General features: G+C 36.8%; 2 protein-coding genes across 3 annotated transcripts in view; one reads left to right on the top strand and one right to left on the bottom strand.

Moving 5' to 3' along the window:
- The window catches only part of LOC145766902 (peripheral plasma membrane protein CASK-like), a 33,398-nt gene extending 22,041 nt beyond the window's left edge, over window positions 1-11,357 (top strand). The window contains exons 11-23 of the mRNA XM_082578609.1: window positions 1,484-1,636; window positions 2,042-2,236; window positions 2,420-2,498; window positions 2,931-3,016; window positions 3,486-3,554; window positions 4,076-4,272; window positions 4,713-4,831; window positions 5,375-5,455; window positions 5,723-5,803; window positions 6,231-6,433; window positions 6,794-6,880; window positions 7,036-7,152; window positions 8,269-11,357. Coding sequence (XP_082434735.1) covers window positions 1,484-1,636; window positions 2,042-2,236; window positions 2,420-2,498; window positions 2,931-3,016; window positions 3,486-3,554; window positions 4,076-4,272; window positions 4,713-4,831; window positions 5,375-5,455; window positions 5,723-5,803; window positions 6,231-6,433; window positions 6,794-6,880; window positions 7,036-7,152; window positions 8,269-8,328 — 1,527 coding nt within the window. The 3' untranslated portion in view covers window positions 8,329-11,357. The remainder of the gene's footprint in view (window positions 1-1,483; window positions 1,637-2,041; window positions 2,237-2,419; window positions 2,499-2,930; window positions 3,017-3,485; window positions 3,555-4,075; window positions 4,273-4,712; window positions 4,832-5,374; window positions 5,456-5,722; window positions 5,804-6,230; window positions 6,434-6,793; window positions 6,881-7,035; window positions 7,153-8,268) is intronic.
- Window positions 11,358-11,656: 299 nt separating this feature from the next.
- Window positions 11,657-21,167, bottom strand: LOC145767219 (testis-expressed protein 36-like). 2 transcript variants are annotated; one of them, XM_082579002.1, is made up of 6 exons: window positions 20,946-21,167; window positions 20,674-20,808; window positions 18,030-18,110; window positions 17,068-17,197; window positions 16,771-16,934; window positions 11,657-13,652 (listed from the first exon to the last, which is right to left on the bottom strand). In XM_082579002.1, exons 1-6 carry the CDS (start codon window positions 20,994-20,996, stop codon window positions 13,584-13,586), a joined length of 630 nt encoding a protein of 209 aa, XP_082435128.1. In that variant the 5' UTR covers window positions 20,997-21,167; the 3' UTR covers window positions 11,657-13,583. The 2 variants fall into 2 exon arrangements, with proteins under 2 accessions (XP_082435128.1, XP_082435129.1); XM_082579003.1 differs by having other exon boundaries at window positions 21,089-21,167.
- Window positions 21,168-21,661: the final 494 nt, after the last annotated feature.

Raw genomic sequence — 21,661 nt, 5'->3', positions numbered from 1 at the left:
TTTAACCAGAAAACAAGATTCCGGCTTGTCCAGTGTACCACAAAGCATGTGCAGAAATTTTTTGCCTCTTAAATCTGTTTCATCCATCACAAAAAACAATTCTTTTTCACTCAATTTATCAAGCAGTTTTTGATTGTCTGCTTCACTCAATTCAAATACTTTTTGGCGACAGGCTGATTCAGAGGGTACAGTTTTTCCCAAATCTACAAACAGCTTTCTAATTGATGGATGTTGTACTTTTACCAATGGAATGTCACTTGATGCAAATGCCCGAACAAGTTGACTGGTAAAATCGTTCAGTTGCACTGGGTGAATGAATGCTTGTTGCAGAGCTGAAGAGCGGGTCGTTCTTGCTTCAATCCCTTTCTTACGCTTGAGTGTTGCAAGATGCTGTTCAACAAAAAACGTTTCCCATGCTTCACAATGCAACTGCATACCTGATAGAACAGTTTCTCTGTAGGGGAGATTGTGAAGTCCTTAAATTCATTTACAATCGCTTTGACTTTCGCTGCATTTGATTCTTTCACTTTTGGCATGCTGAACCAGATATTCTCTCTATGTCTAAGTCTCTGTATATATTTAACTGTTATAGTGTTATATTCTTCAGTTTGCTACTAGTTGCAGGGCCGGATTTAGCTGATGGGGGGCCCGGGGCACTTTTAGATCAGGGGGCCCCCGTGCAAAAAATTTGTTTGCCCCTATGGCACGAAAAACCACCTCTACGTCCACAGTAGTATTAATCCAGCACTGCACAGCATTTTGCAGAAGCTTCGAAGGCTGAAAGAAGAAAAAATAGCACAAAATCACATTTTTTTCACGTAGGGGGGCCCTTCAAAAGTCGGGGGGCCCGGGGCACCTGCCCCCCCCCCTAAGTCCGGGCCTGACTAGTTGTACTGTATTTGTATATAAGTAGACCAAGGTTGAGCTTTTTAGCTTGCCTACCCACTGACTGAACTTCACATGACGTCCTACTTCAATGCACAGAAGTAGAACAGATTGTGTTGCAACACAATTAATGTGTGACCTCATAATGCAATGTGTGACCTCATAAAATATAGGTCTGTGACTGTAAGTGTTATGTAGGCTAATCCTACAGTTTGCCTTTGTTCAATCAGAAATTGCCTTACTTTCTTAGTGCTTAATTGCTTCACCGCTTAAATTGGTACTTTTTATTTAAAGTATACAACGGTATGACTTTATAACTCAAAAATATGACTATATAACTTAAAAAGCTGATTTATGACCTAACCAGGAAAATATGACTTCATAACTTTCTTAATATACCTCATAGGGATGCGGTTTTTGCGTTAAAATTGATTTCACGACTTACTGATGCATAGAAAAAAATATGACTTTAAATGGCCCTAGTAATAACCCACAGTTTTGGAAAGACTGTTGCGGCTATCCGTGGTAGTATTGTTGTGACTTGACTGTCGCCTTCAACTTTTCTATCTTGCCTTAGGATTATTTTTTGCTTGTTCAGCTTTATGACCGGATCAACACCTCCCAAATTAAGAAACTACCGCCCCCTTGTGATGGAGTGGACAGGGCCAGGGATGTCCTGTCCCAACTGACGGAATTTGGGAGTGCGTCTTCACTGGAGCTGATGGCTATTATTACCCAACCTCATTTCAAAGTAGGTCTTCGAAATTTAATAATAACTTGTGTTTGTTTTTTTTGTCTTTCAACATCGTAAAGACGATAACTTGCATTGGAAATAATTTAGTTTTTGAAGAATGTACGTTTTGTTTTGTATGAATAAAAAAAAAAAACTTGAACTTTGTTGAACAGCATAGTTGCCAGTTCAAGATAATTTTGCATCCCGATCGAAACCATTGCCAAGACTAGATCTCATTTTCCATGCTCCTAATGTTTCAGTGCCGCATTTATAAACGATAATTAAGATCTATTGACTTTGATTATTAACGTTGTACGTATAGTTTGAAGATTTGTAAACTTATTTTCTACCTTTTCATATTTAATTGAGCTGTTGTTGTTAGAGTTTGAAACTTTTTCTTACGGACACATCGTCTTTTCCCAGGGACTCCTTCAAGCTCATGATGTAGTCGCTCAGGAGGTCTACGGTGAGGAGGTGCCTCAGATAACGCCTGCCCCTACTGAGCAGTTCCACAACGGTACAAGCTTCGCCGAAAACGGGAAAGAAAATGGTGGCGAGATAGCCGAGTACACACGAGTCCGTCTCGTGCAGTTCATGAAGAATACAAACGAACCTCTGGTGTGTATCTGTTTCATGTTTAAATATGCAGCAAGGCTTATCCAACATGTATTTCAAACAATTGAATCTGTCCTCTGCTATTGGAAATGATTGACTTTAAATACCTTTCAAAATAGATTTTCAAATGATATCTTAGTAGCGATGATAAGATGATGATTGATATCATCGGGCATTTTCTTTCAGGGTATCACGCTGAAGATGAACGAGGAAGGTCACTGCATAGTAGCCAGGATAATGCACGGTGGCATGATCCACAGACAAGGTTAAATATCATTGTTCTTTTGCTTCAATATTTGTCTATTTTGTATCGCTCATTGTAGCTGTTCTTTTATATGCTGTCGGAAAAAGTGTGTGCACGACAATGGAGAGAAATTGTTTAAATTTGTAGTTATTTCAACCCTTGCAAATGTCAGAATGATTTTTTTGTTGTGCATTCCCATTCTTCGTTGCTTCCTTTTGGACTGTAGCTTGTTAGTGGTTTGATCTTAAAGCATCTTCATAAGTTTTCAAACCACACGCTACGTATGAATGCGTCAACAATCGCGTTGAACCGTTACGCTGAACGCTATACACCAAAGCAAAGCGGTTGTGTTTCTTTGAAGTTGTTATGTTTTTGTTTTGATACATTTTTGTTTTCCGTTTTCTTTATCCGCTTGTTTTAATTTTTCCGTTTTTTTTACTTTCCTCCTTTCAGGAACACTTCATGTTGGTGACGAAATACGCGAAATCAACGGAACCAACGTCAGCAATCAATCCATTGACAGTCTGCAAAAACTACTGGTCTGTGTTAGAGGATTTTTTAACTTGAATTATTAACTTGAATGGCTTTAACTTGAATTATTACTTGCAAGAAGCTGCTTGGGGTAATTAGATTGCGGGATACGAAACTTTTATCCACGCATTGAACAATTAATTTTTCACTTGACTAGTTTTTACATCTCATTACAAGCTTGTCTCCAATCAAAAGATTTACCTTGTGTCAAAATTAAACTCTGTTCGGCACTGACAAGCACAAACTTTTGCACACAAGACAAAATGGCCGTTCTAGTGTAGTAGATTGACCAAAAGCAAATGTGGTTTCGTATGCCCTATTTCAAGGAGCTGATATACTATTTCTTGACTTCATTTTTAAAGGGAGAACGTTTGTCACCTACAAAGTTTCAATTTTTATAAAAACTTTCTGTGTGCCGATTTCCTTTAAGAAATATTTTAGTTGAGAACATTACCTTGAAAATATTTTTTTCAACAGAAAGAATTACGCGGCAACATTACCTTCAAGATAGTCCCGAGCTATCGGACCCCTCCGCCGGCTTGCGAGGTAACCAAGCGATGAGTTTTGTTAATTTTGTTTAGACCTTGAGAATATTGCAGCTTGGTTTTTATGCGTTATCTTTTTTTGTGCTTACAAAGTGCATAGATGGAGACATATATAAGCAGGTATGTGTGGTCTGTTGTACGTTGTCGACGGTACGAAGATTTTGCTCTTCAAAATTTGAACTTGTTCATCAGAAAACCGCTGTTGTTACCCAAGGAATGTTGTATGTATTTGTTGTGTTTACATTGTTGTCCTGTTGTGTCAACTTCTGTTTGTTCAATATGGACTGCGTGGGTGAATCTTTAATCACCATTTCTTGTTTTAATCGATGTGGTCAAAATTTTTGGAGACTCAATTCACAGCACAGCTGATACCCATTTTTGGAACATTGATGAAATCGAGTTTGAAAACACATAAAAAAAGCAACTTTTGCTGGTTGGGAAAGTGAAAATTGTTGAAAAACCGACTGCTCTAGTGACAAGCTATCCAAATCTTCAGCCTTTTAACGTGTCACAATTTCCCAGATCTACGTACGTGCCCAATTCTCTTACGATCCAAAAGGGGACGACCTGATCCCATGCAGAGAAGCGGGCATACCATTCAAGCTGGGCGACATACTACAGATTATAAGCAAGGACGATCACAACTGGTGGCAAGCTAAAGTCCACAACCTTCCAAATGGATCGGCTGGCCTCATTCCATCACCAGAGCTACAAGAATGGTACGATGTATGATAGCAATGGCGAACCATTCGAAAATTAACTCGTAAACACGAGGAACTTCGTCTTTACTAAAAAAAATTGATAGTGTGTGGGACAGTTTTGTTGGAGCGTAGTTACTATACAAAGCATATATTGCCCCACGAGAAAATCGAACGAAATTTGACTCCAAATAAGGATAATGTATTATTTTACCAAAAATTGATTTCTGGCTGTGTTGTAAGTTTCTGTTCTATTAGTGACTGGATGGAAGCTGTTTTAAAGAAGATTGCTTTTAAAACATGATTATTTCATTGATTGATAATAATTAAAACGACAACTGATGTGAATTTTGCTCATTAACATTATACTTTTCATATGTGAAAATGATCTTCGAGTAAGCCATCTAGAGCTCAGGCATAACGTTTCTTGCGTGCCCTCAGTCAAAGGTGTGCTTTTGCAGGAGAGTTGCCTGCCTTGCAATGGAGAGAGCGAAGGAACAGCAAAATTCCGGTGCAAACTCTTGGTTTGGGAGAAAAAAGAAACCGCAAAAGGATAAATATCTTGCGAAACATAACGCAGGTCAGCGTTTGAACGTTTCTTGGCGTCATATTGAGGTTTAAACACGATTACGTTGCAATTCGACCACTGTTGGATGGATAACATAGTTTATTCAATTACAATTGTATCGAGTGCGTTGATAAATAGTGAAAATGTCTGGCCCAAGCTCGAAAGTTCCTCGTTTCGATCCCCACCTAAAAGTGGGTCAAATCAATGGGTTTTTTTATCCTATAAGGCAGAAACCAGCCATTAAAAAGTTAACTAAATAAACTCTAATAATACAGTATACTCTATACTCGATTGTGCTGCTGTTTCAACTTTGTTGAAAATTTTAAACCGTCATGTAGCGAACATTTGACCAAAGAAATAGTTTCATTCATTACATTTCCGCTATTATACATGATTCGTAATCGAGAGTTAAGTTCAATGTCACAAAGAACGAAAAGTCCACGTTACATAAAGCATTTCTCCGAGTTAGATTACATTTGACACAAGCCATACCTCCAGACATCTTTAAGTCAGGAACTCCAATTTTTTTTTTAAGATTCTATTTTACTCTTCCAGTGTTTGATCAACTAGACCTGGTCACCTATGAAGAAGTTGTTAAACTGCCAACTTTCAGAAGAAAAACTCTTGTTTTGATCGGTAAGTTTTGCATATCACTTTTCTTTTCGTTTGTCTGACGGAGGAAATACTTGACTTAATTTACACTAGGTAGCTTTTGCAAGTGTAGTCTCTTTTGACATTTTTGCATATTATCAAATGCCGTGTTTAATGGAAGATTTCAAGCCTCGGGTATTTGAAGTCGGCGTTGTTGATCATTGGTGACGGCTGCTGTCTCAATTAATTTTGTAGAACATCTGTTTAAACGTGACGTCACAATTAACCAACTATGACCATGTTTTCCTGCAGGAGCCCACGGCGTTGGAAGGCGACATATCAAAAACACATTGCTGGCAAGGTACCCTGGAAGGTTTGCCTACCCCGTGCCGCGTGAGTATCTCACCCGCAGGAATGATCAACGCAACTGCTTTATTGTAGAGTTTAAAAAGGGAGGAGGTTTAGACATTTTTAAAGTCTCTGTTTCCTAGCGTTATGATTTATAAATAACTCTCAAAAACAAGTTTTACCCTTATAATCAAAAAAGAAAAGAACTTAACTTTGAATGTTGAATGGTAACCCAACATGCAAGGTTTGCGCATTACCGAAGTCAATTCAGTGTTGCCAGTTTAGCCACTTCGTGAGCATATTTAAACGTCTGACAATTTGTTTGTTTTTGTTTAGAAAATATGATTTCTTCTCATTTTTCAAATACACTGGCTGTATTCACACCGTGGTCTCCTCATATATTTGTGTTCAAAACCACAGTATTGACGCCGATTTTATCTCAATCATGACGATGAAATACCTTTATCTTCAGATACGACAAAACCTCAGAGGCCCGACGAGCAAGCTGGGGTCAATTACTTCTTCACCACCTATGAGAACATGATGCACGAAATTAAGAATAACATGTACCTGGAATACGGAACGCACGAGAACGCCTGCTACGGCACAAAGCTCGACACCATAAAGAGAATACACCAAGATGGACTCATGGCGATATTGGATGTTGAACCACAGGTGATGTGACGCGATATCCCGGTCAGAACATTAACCCTTTTTTTATCGATTGTAACCTACGTCTGAACATTTTGAATCAATGTAAAAAAGACTGACTTTCCAGCTGGGAAAAAAGCTAGCATACTTAAAATCGCATTCAAACCTTTCAACATAAGGTTTTGCCAATTGCTGCTTACAACTTGCAAAATCTTTTTCAAAAGATGTATCTTTTGTACCTTGTTCTGTACTACAAATTGTGCACTGCAAAGTAGTGTAGACGTATTGTAACGTGATGGTTTGCTGCACTAAAACTATAAACCTGTCGCACCCGGATTGTGTCTTCAGCTTAGGACTTTTTTGACACTTTATTGTATTGATCAGGCCTTGAAAGTGTTACGAAGCTCGGAATATGCTCCTTATGTTGTCTTCATAGATGCGCCACAACTGCCACCACAAGCTTATTCAGACGTGAGTCAAATAATATTTTTTCACGTTGTGTAGTGTTTGTCTTTTACAAGTGCGAAAATAAGAATATTTTTTTACAAACTCGTTTTCAGACATTAAATTGATGTTAAATAACTAAAGAATAACTATAATCAATAACCGCCCACTGTATGTGACAGGATGAAAGCTTGGATCGGTTGCAAAAGGAGTCGGAACTCCTCAGGGAGGCATACCAACATTATTTTGACCTAACCATTGTCAATAATGACATCGATGACACGATAGCAACGTTAGAAGTGAGTGGTCAAGAATTTCTCGAAAAGCTTACACTTTTTAACATATTTGTGATGTAAAATGCACTAATTGATTTTTTCTAATTATAATCCTTCGTTTATAACATGCAGCAGACATTTATATTTGTTTGTACAGTAATATAATATTTCCTGGAGTTGTCATAGCGCTTCAATATGCAGTAATTTTACTGGAAATGTTTCGCGAGTTTGTAAACTTATTTCTTTATTACGTCAGTACATATTTCATCATTTCCAACTTTCAACACTCAAGTTTTAATTTCTCTTGCTGGACGTCGCTTAACTTTTATAACCAAATCTACTTCCCGTTACCTGCTTTAATCGCGGTCACTGGGCCTGTTAGTAAACATAATAAGCAAACAGAATCAGTCTGGTTCAGTCTACTTGTACAAGTTAGTGATAAAGGTTTCGCCACGGTAAAGGCGGGTTCTTCGATATCTTATTCCAGAGATGTACGTATACGCCGCATACTTGCGGCGTAAACTTTTTGTTTACGCTAACGCTTGCGGCCACATTTGTTTGGATAGTTTGCGCTTGAGGCTACGCCGTAAAGTTTTCGCTGTTTTTTAGCGCATAGCGTCAACGCATACTTTTTAATGTTATTTTTTCGCTACAACACGCCAATACCTTCCAGCGCTGCAGTTGAAAGAATGTTTTCAATGGGCAAAGACATATTGGAACTAAAACACAGCAAAATGTCAGATGAACACTTTCAGATGCTTGTGTTTCTCCGTGGAAATTCAAAATAAAACTTGTTTGTTTCGAGTGGTTTATACCATGTGAATGTTTGGCACCTAGCAAACAAAATTAGTTTACGCTAGTGTATGCGCTAACGCTGACGCCGCCAACTTTTTTACAAGTTACGTTGACGCATACGGCGTATGGTTTTTCAAACGTTTGCGTTAACGCTGACGGCGTCAATATTTTTTGTATGCGCGTACATCACTGTCTTATTTAAATCAGCCAGTTTGCAGACATTCAATCAACGTAAAATAGTCTGATCTGCTGGCTGTGAATGAAGGATTATTGTTTTTGATGGGTTTGCTGGGAATCTGCCTCTGGATGTAATTTTAAGTTGATCATTAAACGTTGTTTCTACAGAACGCCATCGACCAAGTCCTCTCCACGGAGCAATGGGTTCCAGGATCATGGGTCTATTAGCTCCAGTTTGTAAACCTCATCCACGTCTTCCTTTTGTTGCTTTTTCTGTCATCGACCACATTTGTTGTGTAGTTGACAGACACCAGGCTTTGGTACACAGTTTTCAATCTACGACAGGCACAGCTAATCGCTGTAAAGCGGCCGTGTTTGGTTTGTCATGGTCGTGGTAACGATGGGATTTGAACGCATGCAAACATGGATTTATGCAACTGGATTTATCAATGGCCGTATTACCGAGGTCAACTGTATTTTCCCTTCGTTTTTTTTGTCCAGACGATGTTAGGCAACGTAACTTGCCTTTCAAGTATTCCCTCCTTGTACTGCATAGCGACGTTTCTTGAAATCACTGCTTTCATTTAATCTCAGAGCGATTTTGCGTTTGATTTCTGTTGCCTTTGATTCAACACGAAAATTGTAGTTTATTTTTTTGTCAGTTTCATCGCAATTTCTATTTGATTCTTGTGCCATTTTACCGCTCAATTTATTGTCATCTCTTGAACGCTCATATGATCGTGCATCAGACAGCATAAAAAAATCCGTCATTTTTACATTAATCAATCCAAAAATGACGGATTTTGTTGCTGTGTGAGCCTGATGTAGAAGTTTCAATCGGTCGCTTTTCGTTGCTTTATTGCTTGAGGTGCTCGCTTGTTTGTTTTTTTATTCGCAGAATCACCACTTCACATTGATTCAATATTATAAGAACGTTGTGCAAATGTTTTCTGTTCGACTACCACTGGAGCCCTCCATGGTTAAGGCCACGCCGCTTCTCAGTGAAGCCTTCAAACAAAATCTCGTTACACTGACTCGCTTACGAAACAAGTTCGGAATTGAACAGGTTTTCAGAAAGTTCTTTGGTCATGGGACCTCCGTCGCTTTCGAAGTCTAGCGCAATGCAGGATCGCACTCTCAGACAACAAAGGTTTCCCTTTTTACATCGTTTTGACGCCTAGCGACGTTAAAACGATGTAAAAAAGACAATTTTGCTGCCTGAGATATGCCTTACTATTGACTAACACAACGAATAATCTTAAAAGTCACTGCAAATTATTTTTTCAGTTGGCCAGAGAGGAATCATTTTTTTCGATGGTCTGCATTTTTGTCCATAATTGCTTTGATTTCAGCTTTTCCTTTTTCGTTGTTGATCTGTTTAAACCGCTCGAAGGTTGGCTCAGAGTTTTTTTATTTTAACATTCAGATGATGCAATGTCAGGGTTGAGGTCTAAAATTTAAGTTCACATGACTTAAAAAGTGCATTCGAAGATATTTTAAACACATTATCAAGACTTGCAGCTGAACAAATACTGCACCTATAGAAACGTTAATCCAGAAATTATATTAAAACACATTCGAATAATACAATATTCATCTTCACTTATTCTGGTGAAGTCGCCTATTTTTTCAATTTCTCGGCAAAGATTTCCGCTTGAACGCAATTGTAGTCATGTGTGATTAGTTTTATGTAAAATCTACCAAAATGATGTCGCCAGTCTCGTTTTAAACATTACTAAAGTATTAATCGACGCAAACATAAGGTACTTAAGTGGTTGTGTAGCTATGCTGTTGCAACTATATTTGGCTAAAAGTACAGTAAACTTACTTTGAAGTGTTGAAGTTACTTTTCTTTTGGTGCTTTTTGGCTTACATCCGCTGTTCATATTCACAATCGGGTTAAACTCATGCTTACTACATCTATCGACGTTGAAACGAAGCAAAAAAACAAACAGCAGCACAGGTGATTCAAAGTTTGTATTTCCAATTAATAAGTTATTCCTTTTTTACGCTGACTCAACATCTGAAGACGTTGAATCTATGTAACGTACAAAACATTTTTGTTAAAAAAAAAAAGCAAATACAATCTTCGAGTTTATAATTGCAGTGCATTCATATGGACTCAATACAAAAGTCAGTTGTATCCCTGTCGTAGGCTGCCTCCCTTCAAATTACTGTGCCATGCACCTACCCTCTTCTACAGTGGCATCAATGGAATACCAGTCATGTCTGACCAAGAATTGTATCGTTCAGATTATGTTATTAAAGAAAGTTTGATTTTGCTGCATAGTAAAGATGTTTTTTCAACTTTTTGATTTATTTTTTTGCGTGCTTTAGTTTTTTTCGGGGGGTTTCGAGCTAAGTTGTATACATTGTGTCAATGTGACAAAATAAAACTCTTTCAAACTTGCTTGGCCTCTTAATTATTTACTTCGTATTAACACCTCAGCGCGACTAACACGATGTGTATGTATCGTTTTCAATTTGTGAGCTCTATCATGACGCCATCTTGAATACCTGTGCCAGTTGGCCCCTTCCTGCACAGTGCACAACTACTGTGCGAAACAAATCTTATGATGGAACAGTCTTTGCCATTTTTTGACTTTCTGAATCGTTACATGCAAATTTTACGCAAATCAACGTCGTTTTTACGTTTAGCTTGTAGACCAGACCTCCCAAGTCCAGGGCTGAATTTTAACGGTACCCTTTATCCAACAAGTACAACACAAAGATACAATAGACAAATCTGTTACGTAACATTTAAAAAAAATTATAGTTCTTTGGTGTTTTTGTCACGTTTTGTGGGGTGCTTTACCCACTTGAGTTTGTAGATATTTTTTTTTAACTTTTCGTTGCTTGGGAACCATTGTAGGCTATATTTATCTTGATTTTGCGTTGACAATATTTTTGACGTCTTTCCAACGTTATATTACATCAGGTTCACACGAGTATATTTGTTGACCAGAAGTATGTGAGATACAGTACATTATGATCCCAGACAGAAAATTGGTAATTTTTACATTTATTCAACGTCTGCAAACGTTAAATCAATGTAAAAAATGACCAATTTGCTGTCTGGAATTCGTTTATTGTTATATTATTGTTTATTATATAGCACAGGCGTTATAAAACTTGTTGGTTGTGTGAATGCACGCACCACTGGAAAAGAACTGATTGAAGTTTTGCTACAATTTTTGTGGCCTATATGTGGATACTTCGAAATCTAATTATTACAACACAGCCAAGTATGCAATTCACATCTGCTTGTGATTGAAGTGGTTTCAGAGTTGGCCCCACCACTGCCGAGTGGTCTAAGTCCGCGGAGAGAATTTGGGTCCGGGACCTTTGAGATCCTCCGGCCCCAAATCAAGGCTGTTTTCAGAAAAATGCACCATGTCGCAAGAATACGCAATGGTTTCTTACAATGTCCGCCTCTTAGAAAGGTTACGGGCCCCTACCAACGTTCCTGGTCTAAAATTACCCCTAGTCCCCCACTGGGTGAGGCACATATCAAACGTTTAGTTTGGCATAGTTTTTATTTTCTTTAAAGCTCCCGATGTTCTAAAAAATAAGCAATGTAAACTTAATTTCAAGTTAGACTGTCCGTCTCTGAATCGGCAAACATGGATTCGATGCCCTGTCAGGTCATAACAAAGACTTTAAAAGTGACAATAAGCCATATTTCCGCTCGACACTCAAGAAATGGAGTCAGGGTAGCCTGATAATGTACTCGGCTGCGCCTCTATAAAGCAAACCCAGTGTTAAATAGACTCAGCGCTACAAGGTTTGCATAGAGCAGGCAAGAGGATGTGAAGAGCTCGAAAGAAGTATCAAAGATGGTTGTTTTTATATTAGCCTTGTGCTAAAAATCAAATAGCCTACTTGCTTTGTGCAAATCGGCAGGTATTCACAAACCTCTTGATGCGCTGAAACAAATACTTGAACAGATCGAATCAGCAAACTTCACAAATCACTTCAAGCGTGACCAGGTAATATAACGTTGCATAAACGTGAAAAGAAGTAAAATTTTCGTGTAAGAATAAAAAATGGCAGAACAATGAGAAGGAGCACCATATGGTTCGTGCAGCAGCGATAAGACGATCGTCCTGCATCGTCGAATGCTGAAAGCAACCTTTAAAGTACAAAAAAATAAAATATATAACAAGGACAAAAGTAGCGCCCGCCCCGCCGCTAGTATGCTACAACTGAGTAACAATAAGTTATAAGGATTTGCAGGCGAAAAAATGAATAGACTGAACGTTTCGCCTTCATCAGGAAAATAGTACGGTACAAAAATAACAGTTGCTGTACCAACAGCTCTTTTGAAACAGCAGAAACAACTCGACATCAAACAACAAAAATGGTCGACCGATAGTAGGCTACAATGCTCTGCGAAGAAATAGATCTCATGAGGTATAAAAACAGAAAACAAGTGAAGCAACACAGAATATATGATTGCTTATTCAACGAGGGATTATTGCATTAAATCATTGAACGTGCATGAACTATAGTTGAAACTTACTGTGGGAATAAGGTAAGCACAGTAATTATAAACCGATCCACCAAAACGTTGTTTCCGCACGCTGCAGTTGAGATGTTTCTCGGCAGTCGATTGCAGCAAGAATTGACAGCGATAGACACGAGTTTGGCCTACTAGGCTGGGATGGGCTCATCAGTTGTTGGTATAATAGAATATCTCTGAGTGACCAGGCCTATATCAGAGTTCAAAGCCTTTACATGTAGGCCTAGGCGAAACTACCAGGGTCAAGCTTCCAAAGAGGCTTTCTCAGTCCGAAGATATTCCCACAATCACTCAATAAGTTTTGCAAGTACACAAGCAACTATTTTGTGCTCCCTTGACGATAGGAGATAATGATTATTAGCCTACCAGAAAATTACAATAGAGGAATTGCTCATGGCAATCGCATTAAGATATATGGTACAAACAAGCAGTGATTGTTCATTTTAGTGTTAGCCTAAGCCCTAAGGCGTGCAACAATAAAGCTCAATGCAGAGCATAGGTTTTTCTAACGATCTTGCTTAGTTGAAGTGAAACATTTTTAGCTCATAAATCGAATTCAAGAAATTTTGTCATTTTCATAAAAATGCGGTAGCCTACAATACAGTAATTATATCAACAAAAACTCTACAACTATGAGAAAAAGCTCTGCAGTAAAATAACCACTTTTATTATTTCTAGACATTCGGCAGTCACTATAAAATAACTGCATCTGCACGGTCATATACTGTAGCCTACATTCGGATTCGAAAATGTGATTATAGAAAAAAAATAAGCAAGAGATTTGTAAATTGCGACGATATAACTTATTCTTTTTAAGAATTGCAACAGTTGAATGTCATTGCATTTTTGCGTCAAAATATGATGGCAAAATGGCGTAAATCCACATCATAAGAGTCTGTATTAATGTTATACACTATTACAATCTTGACACAAAGGACTAGCGAGTCTTTCTTCTCGCCCGCTAAGGTAGCGTGGAAAATGAATGCGAACGGAACGAATATCTCCAGGGGTTTGGTTTCAGATAAGGTTCCTGATGGAAGAAAAAATATCAGGTGAAATTTGTAGGCAAACACCTCCTAATCATCATCATGTTTTCAAGCTGAGATGAAAAATAGTTCCCATCACATAACCTTGGCACGAAAGCAGTGGCCAATATTTAGGCCACAACATCTGTATTTGATATAAGATTATTTCGATATTTGTAGTTGCAATCACGCAAAAAAAACACTTGTCAAACTTAAAGCTAAAATATGAAGCCGAGTTTGCTTATGTGGTGTATCGGCGATCACTAACATTGTTTCATCTCCAGCTGTATTAAATTAATAGGACGATGATGCGATATTGAAATTCAGCAAATAAGATTGTAGCCTAAAATGGTGCATTTTTCATGGTTTTATCAGATTTTTAATTACACTTGAACCCAAACTAAACAACAAAAAGTGCAATTAAAGAGCACATCGCCTCTTGTGAAACGTGCATTGGCAATGTCTCGATCAACCAATTCCTCTAATTCTGAAAGCGAAGTTGAAAAAGCAATCAAACAGATGAAAAATGGTAAAGCACCAGAAGAAGACCGCATAGTAATAGAGAAAGAGATGGCCAAAATAGGGGGTGATATTCTTCTTGAAAAGTTATAGCTTAGAGGAGACCGGGGTAAAGTGTGCAATGGAGTAAGATGAGCAACCCCTGTTTTTGGAAAAACTAGTAGGCAGAAGTTTTTTTCTTTGTCTTGATTACCCATAATGCTACGTTAGTCAATATATTTGTTATGTCCAGTAAGAAATGTAGGCCATTTTACAATGGCGTGCGATATTATTATTGCTTTGTTTTTTTCGAAAAATCTAACTTTTTTTGGTTGCAAAAAATTGAATATTGCTACACTACATAACTCAAATTTGATTTTTGTTTTGGTATAATAATATGTTTTTATAATATGTAAAAATATTCCATAAAAAGTTGAGATGAGTTTAGTTTTGTATTTTTTAAAATAATTTCATTTTCAAAGATTTTTCATTTTTATTTTTCAAATTGATCAACTTACCCCAAAAGAAATAGCTTGGTAGGCTACTAAATTTTTAAACCTTTGAACTTGCGTTTTAAGCTTTATTGGATAAAATAAAAAAAATGCAGTGTTATCTTTTGAGCAATGCATCGCAATTATGAAAAAGATTGGCAGGGGAATGATTCAACTTAATAGAGTTGCTCAACTTACCCCATAAACTTTTTGTCGGGGTAAGTTGAGCAATACTTATATAAATATTAATATATAAAAATGTAATGTAATAAAAATGTAACTGTATGTAAGGTGGGTGAAAGTATCCAAATGTGATATATACCTTGCGTAACACAAATGGAAAAATCACCACGCTGAATTACTTATAATAGTGATAAGGCGTCCAAGCCTAGACACGTTTACACTGCACTGATGAGACCTTAAGGTCGAAAGAGTGACGTCCAGTCTGCAGTCATATAAAAATGCATATACCACGGTGATCAAACTCAATCTAAAATGTAGCTAATTTACCGGTGTTTCAAGTCAACTCTTTTATAAATTTCAAAAGCGAACAGTTTTTTTTTTTTTGCAGAAGCAACTTAAACAAAAAGATGCTCATCTTACCCCACCCTCTCCTATTTAATAAAGTGATCGAAACAGAAAAAATACCAGCGCATTGAAAGAATGCCATAACTACTCTTCTCTTTAAAAAAAGGAAACGAAAAAGATCTTGCAAACCATCGCCCCATTAGCCTAATCTCACATACATACAAACTATTCACAGTAACTTAACTAAACTGTATAAGAACTATCAAGAACAGAATAAGCAGCGGATTACAGAAAACCAGCCCCCCCCCCCCCCCCCCCCCGAACAAGTAGCTCACATAAAAAGATTCTCTAGAATTGATTACCTGCATGCAGTTGGGCAGATATTAGAGAAGATGAATGAATACCAACAACCCATATTTATGGTATTTGTTGACAATGAGAAGGATTTGATTACATTAAGCACTGTTTTGTTTTTAATGCAATTCAAACTCATGGTATAGGGTAGCACATAAAATAGTAAACATTATCAAAAATACACACAGTTCAGAAATGGCACTGTACAAATCAGAACAGAGAAGTAAAGTGATAAAATAAAGATTCATACTGGGATGCGCCAAGGTGACATTCTTTCACCTGTTATGTTTACAGCTGCAGTTGAAGAGATATTTTAAGAGGCTGAAATCTGAGACTGGACGTGTCCTTAATGATCGACTGCTGAGCAATCTCAGATTTGCAGATGACATCATCCTCTTTGCACAGACAGAATGCATTCTGCAACAAATGCTTGAGGTACTGACCCATGAAAGAAAACGAGATAAAATAAAGATGAACAAGAAAAAGACAAAATAATGTGTTACGAGACAGCAAGGAAACAACCAAGAACAGGTATTTTGATAGATAGAAAAAAGATAGAGGAGGTTGATCCATACAAATATCTATGGAAAATGATAACACCAGGAAACGACATCGAAACTGAGATTACCCAGAGGATAACATCAGATTGGAAAAGATTTGGTTAATATGGCACTTTTTTAAAGTATAAGAACATTCCAATTGGCTTGAAACAAAAAAATCATGGACAAAGTAATATTGCCAACATTATCATATGGAGCAGGAACGTGGTCACTCACAAAACAGCAAACAAGAAAACTAGCAGCACCACAAAGGAACAGGAAAACACTAATACTGAACATAAATACAAAACGTAAGATTCGAAATGAAGTTATCAGGAACAAAACACATGTCAAAGAAGTCATTGAAACAATAACCAATTTGAAGTGACAATGGGCGGGAAATACAGCAAGAATGATAGACAGCAAATGAGCCAAAATAACCACAGAATGGAAACTAAGACATGCAAAACGGAGAACGAAAAGAAGATGGCGGGATGACATTGAAGGAAAAAATGGCGTCATCTGGATGAGAACAGCGAAAAACAGAATGGTGTGGAAACATATGTGGGGGCCATCTGCCAGCAGTGGCATGACTGGTTGATTATGATAATTACACAACACATAGCCTACCAGGTGGAATAACAGAAAAACTCTCATGCCAGGGCACATTGTAGACCAATACACAATTTATGAAGATTTTATGTGTAAAGTACCTGAGTATTAGCCAACGTTTGCAAACAAGGCATAGAAACAACTTCTTCTTTTGAAGCCCACATAGTTGTGCTAGATGATAGTTCAGCATTTCCTGATATTGGCTGAGGATATGTCTTCGAGAATCTCCGATGTTTCAATGCTTCTTCTAAGCCTATATCAATTCCTAAAACACATTGTTTGAAATGTGAACAGTCACAGAAAATACTTCTGCAATCAGGCTACAATGCTAATATATTGCTTGGTAGGTCTATTGTTGCATGTAGGCTACAGTTATCAAAGCATTTTTTGCAACTTACCGGTAAAATGTTCTCGGTATAAACTCTTCGTTTCATTCTGATATTCAGGTAGATTCCTTCGTCCCCAAGTGACGAAATCGTCAGAAGAATGCTGACTCATCTCTCCAATTGATTTGTGCTTTCCCAGTTGCTGTCATATACAACAGAACATGACCGACAATTACGCCAAAAATATGTAAAACATGAAACAAAATTTCACTACAAGTAAATAAATTTACATAACCTATAGCCTTGTTATGTCGACTACCATAGAAATTTTGAATGAGCCTACCCCAGTTTCATTGGTCCGGATAAAAAGTACTTGTTGATATATTAATTATCAATGCATAATCTGTTAAATTATAAAATCCAAATTATGTGCTTCCAAGCATCGGTTGTGTTTTAAGATGTATTTTAAATTTTTTGTTAGTTAGTGAATTCCAAAGAAAGCAATTTTATAAAGGGAACTAAAATGTTTGAAATCACTGGCCTAAAAACACAAAGTGAAATATGCATGCTATGGCTGTAAACAAAATCGCATAGCCTACTACATATATATACAATGCATAGGTTGCCATGTAATATATGTACAGTTTTTAGTCTATTTATGTTCAATGCTCATGCAACAAAACTCTAAAAATATTTAGATTTTCATTTAATTTAACAGTTAGACCTACTGGGATTCATTGGCTGCATTCTAAGGGTCTGCTACTATTCGGTGAGTCCGATAAGGTGAGTCCGATTCGGTGAGTTTCTAACCTCTAACCCCTAACCCTAAAACGACAATAATAATTAGGCTACGGTACCCGATAATTAAAAAAAAAAAATTGAAAAAATCCCCCGTTAAGGGATCGGACTCACCGAATCGGACTCACCGGAACGGGCCATTCCGGCATTCTAAAGCAGCAAAGAAAATAATTACCTCAAGCATATATACGAATGTAAACGTTGACGTATCTTAACAACACAAAATAGTTACATACATAACCAAAATGTGCTCCATGATTTTGAAACGCATTTCTATTATCATGACGTGAAAACTCGTTTTTATTCTTTGCAAGTTCCTGTATAAAAATATATGATTATTATCAGCATGTAAACCATAACCATAACGTTGCCACATAATTATAATACAACAAATTTAGTCAGCTAACAAAACAATGTTGAAACTATAGGTAGGCCAACACTACAGCTTTAGGGGTATGCATCCAAATACAATAGGCCAAAGCATAGTTATGAAAATATTTCAAAGCCAATGAAGTAAAAATCTACAGTAAGTAATAACTTTTAAAATACAGTTGGTGTTATTGTTATATATTCATTATTATACATTAGATTCGTTGATAAATAAATACAATCAATGTTGCGAAAGCTTAGATTTTAAACAATTATTAGGGTATGCGTAAGCCTATTTATGCATATAAATTTCTGAATGATGTTTTCAAATATTAACAAAATTGTTTAACATTTACCAATGCTTCATCGTCGTTACAAGAGTTAGAGTACACATAACACCCACCAAAAAACAAACAGTAGCCTATATAAGTATGAATCTAACTAAATGAATATCTTTGAAAATTCATGCTTTGCTTCATGCAATAAATCTTATTAACACATTAAAAAGAGTGCTTTATACCAAGCACAAGTCTAAAAAAAATTAATCTAAGTCTAAAAGTTACCAATAGGTTACGGTACTGTAAAAAAACAGCCTGTTTCACCCTTCATGGGATTGTATCTAATACCCTGTTCTGAACAAGATCCACAGAAGAACAAAAAGTTCCCACAAATTTTGTTGTAAAAGAAGTCTTAATTAAGGTTTATGTGAGCAAGGATAGTTTTTATTTTTCCTGTTGTAGCCTATATATTTGTTGAACACAGGTGTGGCAACCGTCTTAGGAAAATTATTGGTCTTTTGCTGCTATCCTTGTTGTGCAAATTGTTTTTTTGTCATTGGTGTTTATGATGTTAGTATTTATCTGACAAAAACAAATAAATGGAAATGATTCAAACTGGACACAGTAAAAGCTGTTGCTCTGCTTTGTTGAACTTTGTCGTATCAGCTACCTGTGTACATAATTTTCAAAATATTTTGAAAGTCTGACTAAGTGTGAAACAGACTGTTAAGGTTCATCACAATTTTGTTCACCCTGTTAGCTCAGTAGTTACGCGCCCAACTCAAGCAACACATTTTCAGGACTGCTCTCCATTCAGCAGCACCAAATAGATAGAATAATTCTCCAGCACAAACACTTCAACAATCAGAAAACTTTACTCTGTCAATCTCGATAACCGGCCCTAGGTCAAGAGCCTCTACAAGTATGCAAAACTATGAGGGATAACCTATCAAGGCTTTGTCAGTTCGAGGATAAAGATTCAAAACCAATCCAAAATTTATATTAACTAGGAATAAAAATCTTATAAATTTTAAATCGAAAAGAGGTAAAAATTGATAAAACACACCAGTTAGGCTGTACGTTTTGTTGCAACATACAATTTTTAATGTGTCAGTAGGCCTAGCTTATACAGTATGCACAAGCTTACCAAAGGATCTACATGTTTTTTTTAATAAATGTGATAGAAACAAGGCAAGGAATTGGTGTAGGCTACTGGTAACTTTTGCACTTAAGAGTGCAGCTAAACAAAAAGTTCATCAAAGTTATCAAAGTGATGCCTGAATAGAAAAAAGAAAGTCCACACTAGTGATTTACAAGATGGGAAATTTACATTAACTTGAAACAAGATTCAAACATAGGGCCATGAAGATTAATAAGATTGATTTGGAAAAATTGCACTACAACCCCACTACTTCTATGTGATAGCAAATGGTGAACTAGGAATAACCTATCACGGCTTTGTCAGTGTGAACAAACCAACCAATGTGAGTGTTAAAAACAAAATTATACTTAAGTGTATGTCAGCTGCTGCATAGGTGTCACACAATGCTGCAAGGTGCAAGTATATTATAGCCCCTGTAATAAAAGTAAACATAAATATGTTTTGCATGCGCAACTAGGGTCCATGTGCGTATTTGCGACCATCGACGTATTTGTGTCCACTTCACAAATTTTTAAACATTTTGCAATTAAAAGTAATTTGACAGAAAAAAATTTAACAGTTTTTTTATCAATAACATAAGTTTTATCTTTTCACACTAACTATGGGACAATTGTGTTTTGGTTTTCAAATTAAATTTCTAGAAAATTTTTATGAAAAAAATGGCATTCTGACTTTCAAGCAGCGTAAAAATACATAAGCCATGAAGAAATGGTTTTATCAGGGTCATCGTGTTGTTGCTGATCATCGCCTTATTTATCGCATTTTTCTAAATTGTTTTATTATGCGGATTGGGCAGAATTATTCTGCCAGAATAACAGTGTTGTTTGGACATATTTTGAAATTTAAACAGCAATTACAAAATGCGCTATTGTAATTTTATTACACACAACAATATCAGCAAATTAATACACGCATAAAAGTATAAAAATATTTTTCTAATGAAAAAAGAGTAACTGCCAAGCGCGATTTTCAGAGACTCTTGAAAAAACGGTTACCAATACGCACATATGGACTATATATATCTAACAACATGAATAGGGTGATACTGTTAGTTTGATAAAGTACCGGTACCTTCATTCTTTCTTGAAATATAGGCGGACATTCTACATGTGCAGTATTGTCAGCAGAGTTGCAATGAAGCATAACTCCAGTTGTTGTTCCATTTTTTCGATTTTGCATTTGCTCTGGCATGCCAAGGTGACGATACTAAACATGCAATAAGCTATTTTTTAACTTGAAAGAACGAGAATGCTACAAATCGTACAACAGCCAATTATATTGCAATATAATGTGTAGCCGAGCTACCATACAGTAGAAATTATTTCAGAATGCTAAGTTCATACCCAAACTCCATGTTTCGTTGGAGATGGAACAAATTTTCGGCCTTTGGTCATGATGAAATTTTTAACTGAAATAAAATCTTTGTGTTTGATATAAACTTGAAACAAACTGGCACTTTGAAATAAAATCTCGCTGTCTGGCAAACCTGGTAAATTTCTTCAAATTACTGGTACTTGATTTTTAAACTGCTATCTTCGTTCCGAAGTACTGCCATTAGATCGCTTACTTGAACTTGAAGTTAAATTTAAGTTCGCGGCAATGAATAAGGAGTAGTTATGGTAACGCAGCGCTACCTAACGGCACAAATAGAAACTTATGTATAGAAACTTCTGTGAAACTGGAGGATGTTTATCAAGGTGGTGTTTATTTTTGTCTTTCGGGGTGTCTTGCTTTTCACCACTGCGTAGATCAACCGAAGGAATAACACTTAAAACCAATTGTAGTACTCCATTTAGGCAGAGTGAGATGGCATTGGCACGTCGAGCAAAGCACTATCTGGATCTCTCAGCAAATAGTGCATGATAAAAACGTATGAAAAACCTTGTATTGTCGATTTCATGATCATAAATGTCCTCATTTTTCTCGCCTTGAAGGCGCAGTAGGTAGCGCGTGAGTCTCATAATATCAACGTCGTGAGTTCAATCCTCGCTCGAGGCATACATTTAAAAACATTATGTTTAGGCATAACGGTTTTGACGTTTCATCCAATTGTAGCCAT

The sequence above is a fragment of the Aplidium turbinatum genome, chromosome 3, assembly GCF_918807975.1.
Source record: "Aplidium turbinatum chromosome 3, kaAplTurb1.1, whole genome shotgun sequence".
In the NCBI taxonomy this organism is placed as follows: Eukaryota; Metazoa; Chordata; class Ascidiacea; order Aplousobranchia; family Polyclinidae; genus Aplidium; species Aplidium turbinatum.
The sequence above is the reverse complement of the archived record's forward strand: the minus strand, read 5'-3'. Positions and strand labels throughout refer to the sequence as shown.

Excerpts from the sequence above, each read along its gene's own strand:
- LOC145767219 (XM_082579002.1), bottom strand. The coding sequence starts at position 20,996 with ATGACCAAAGGCCGAAAATTTGTTCCATCTCCAACGAAACATGGAGTT. Across the intron at positions 18,111-20,673 it reads TATTTCAAGAAAGAATGAAG|GAACTTGCAAAGAATAAAAA; the intron begins GTACCGGTACTT and ends ATTTTTATACAG. Across the intron at positions 16,935-17,067 it reads ATACCGAGAACATTTTACCG|GAATTGATATAGGCTTAGAA; the intron begins GTAAGTTGCAAA and ends AATGTGTTTTAG.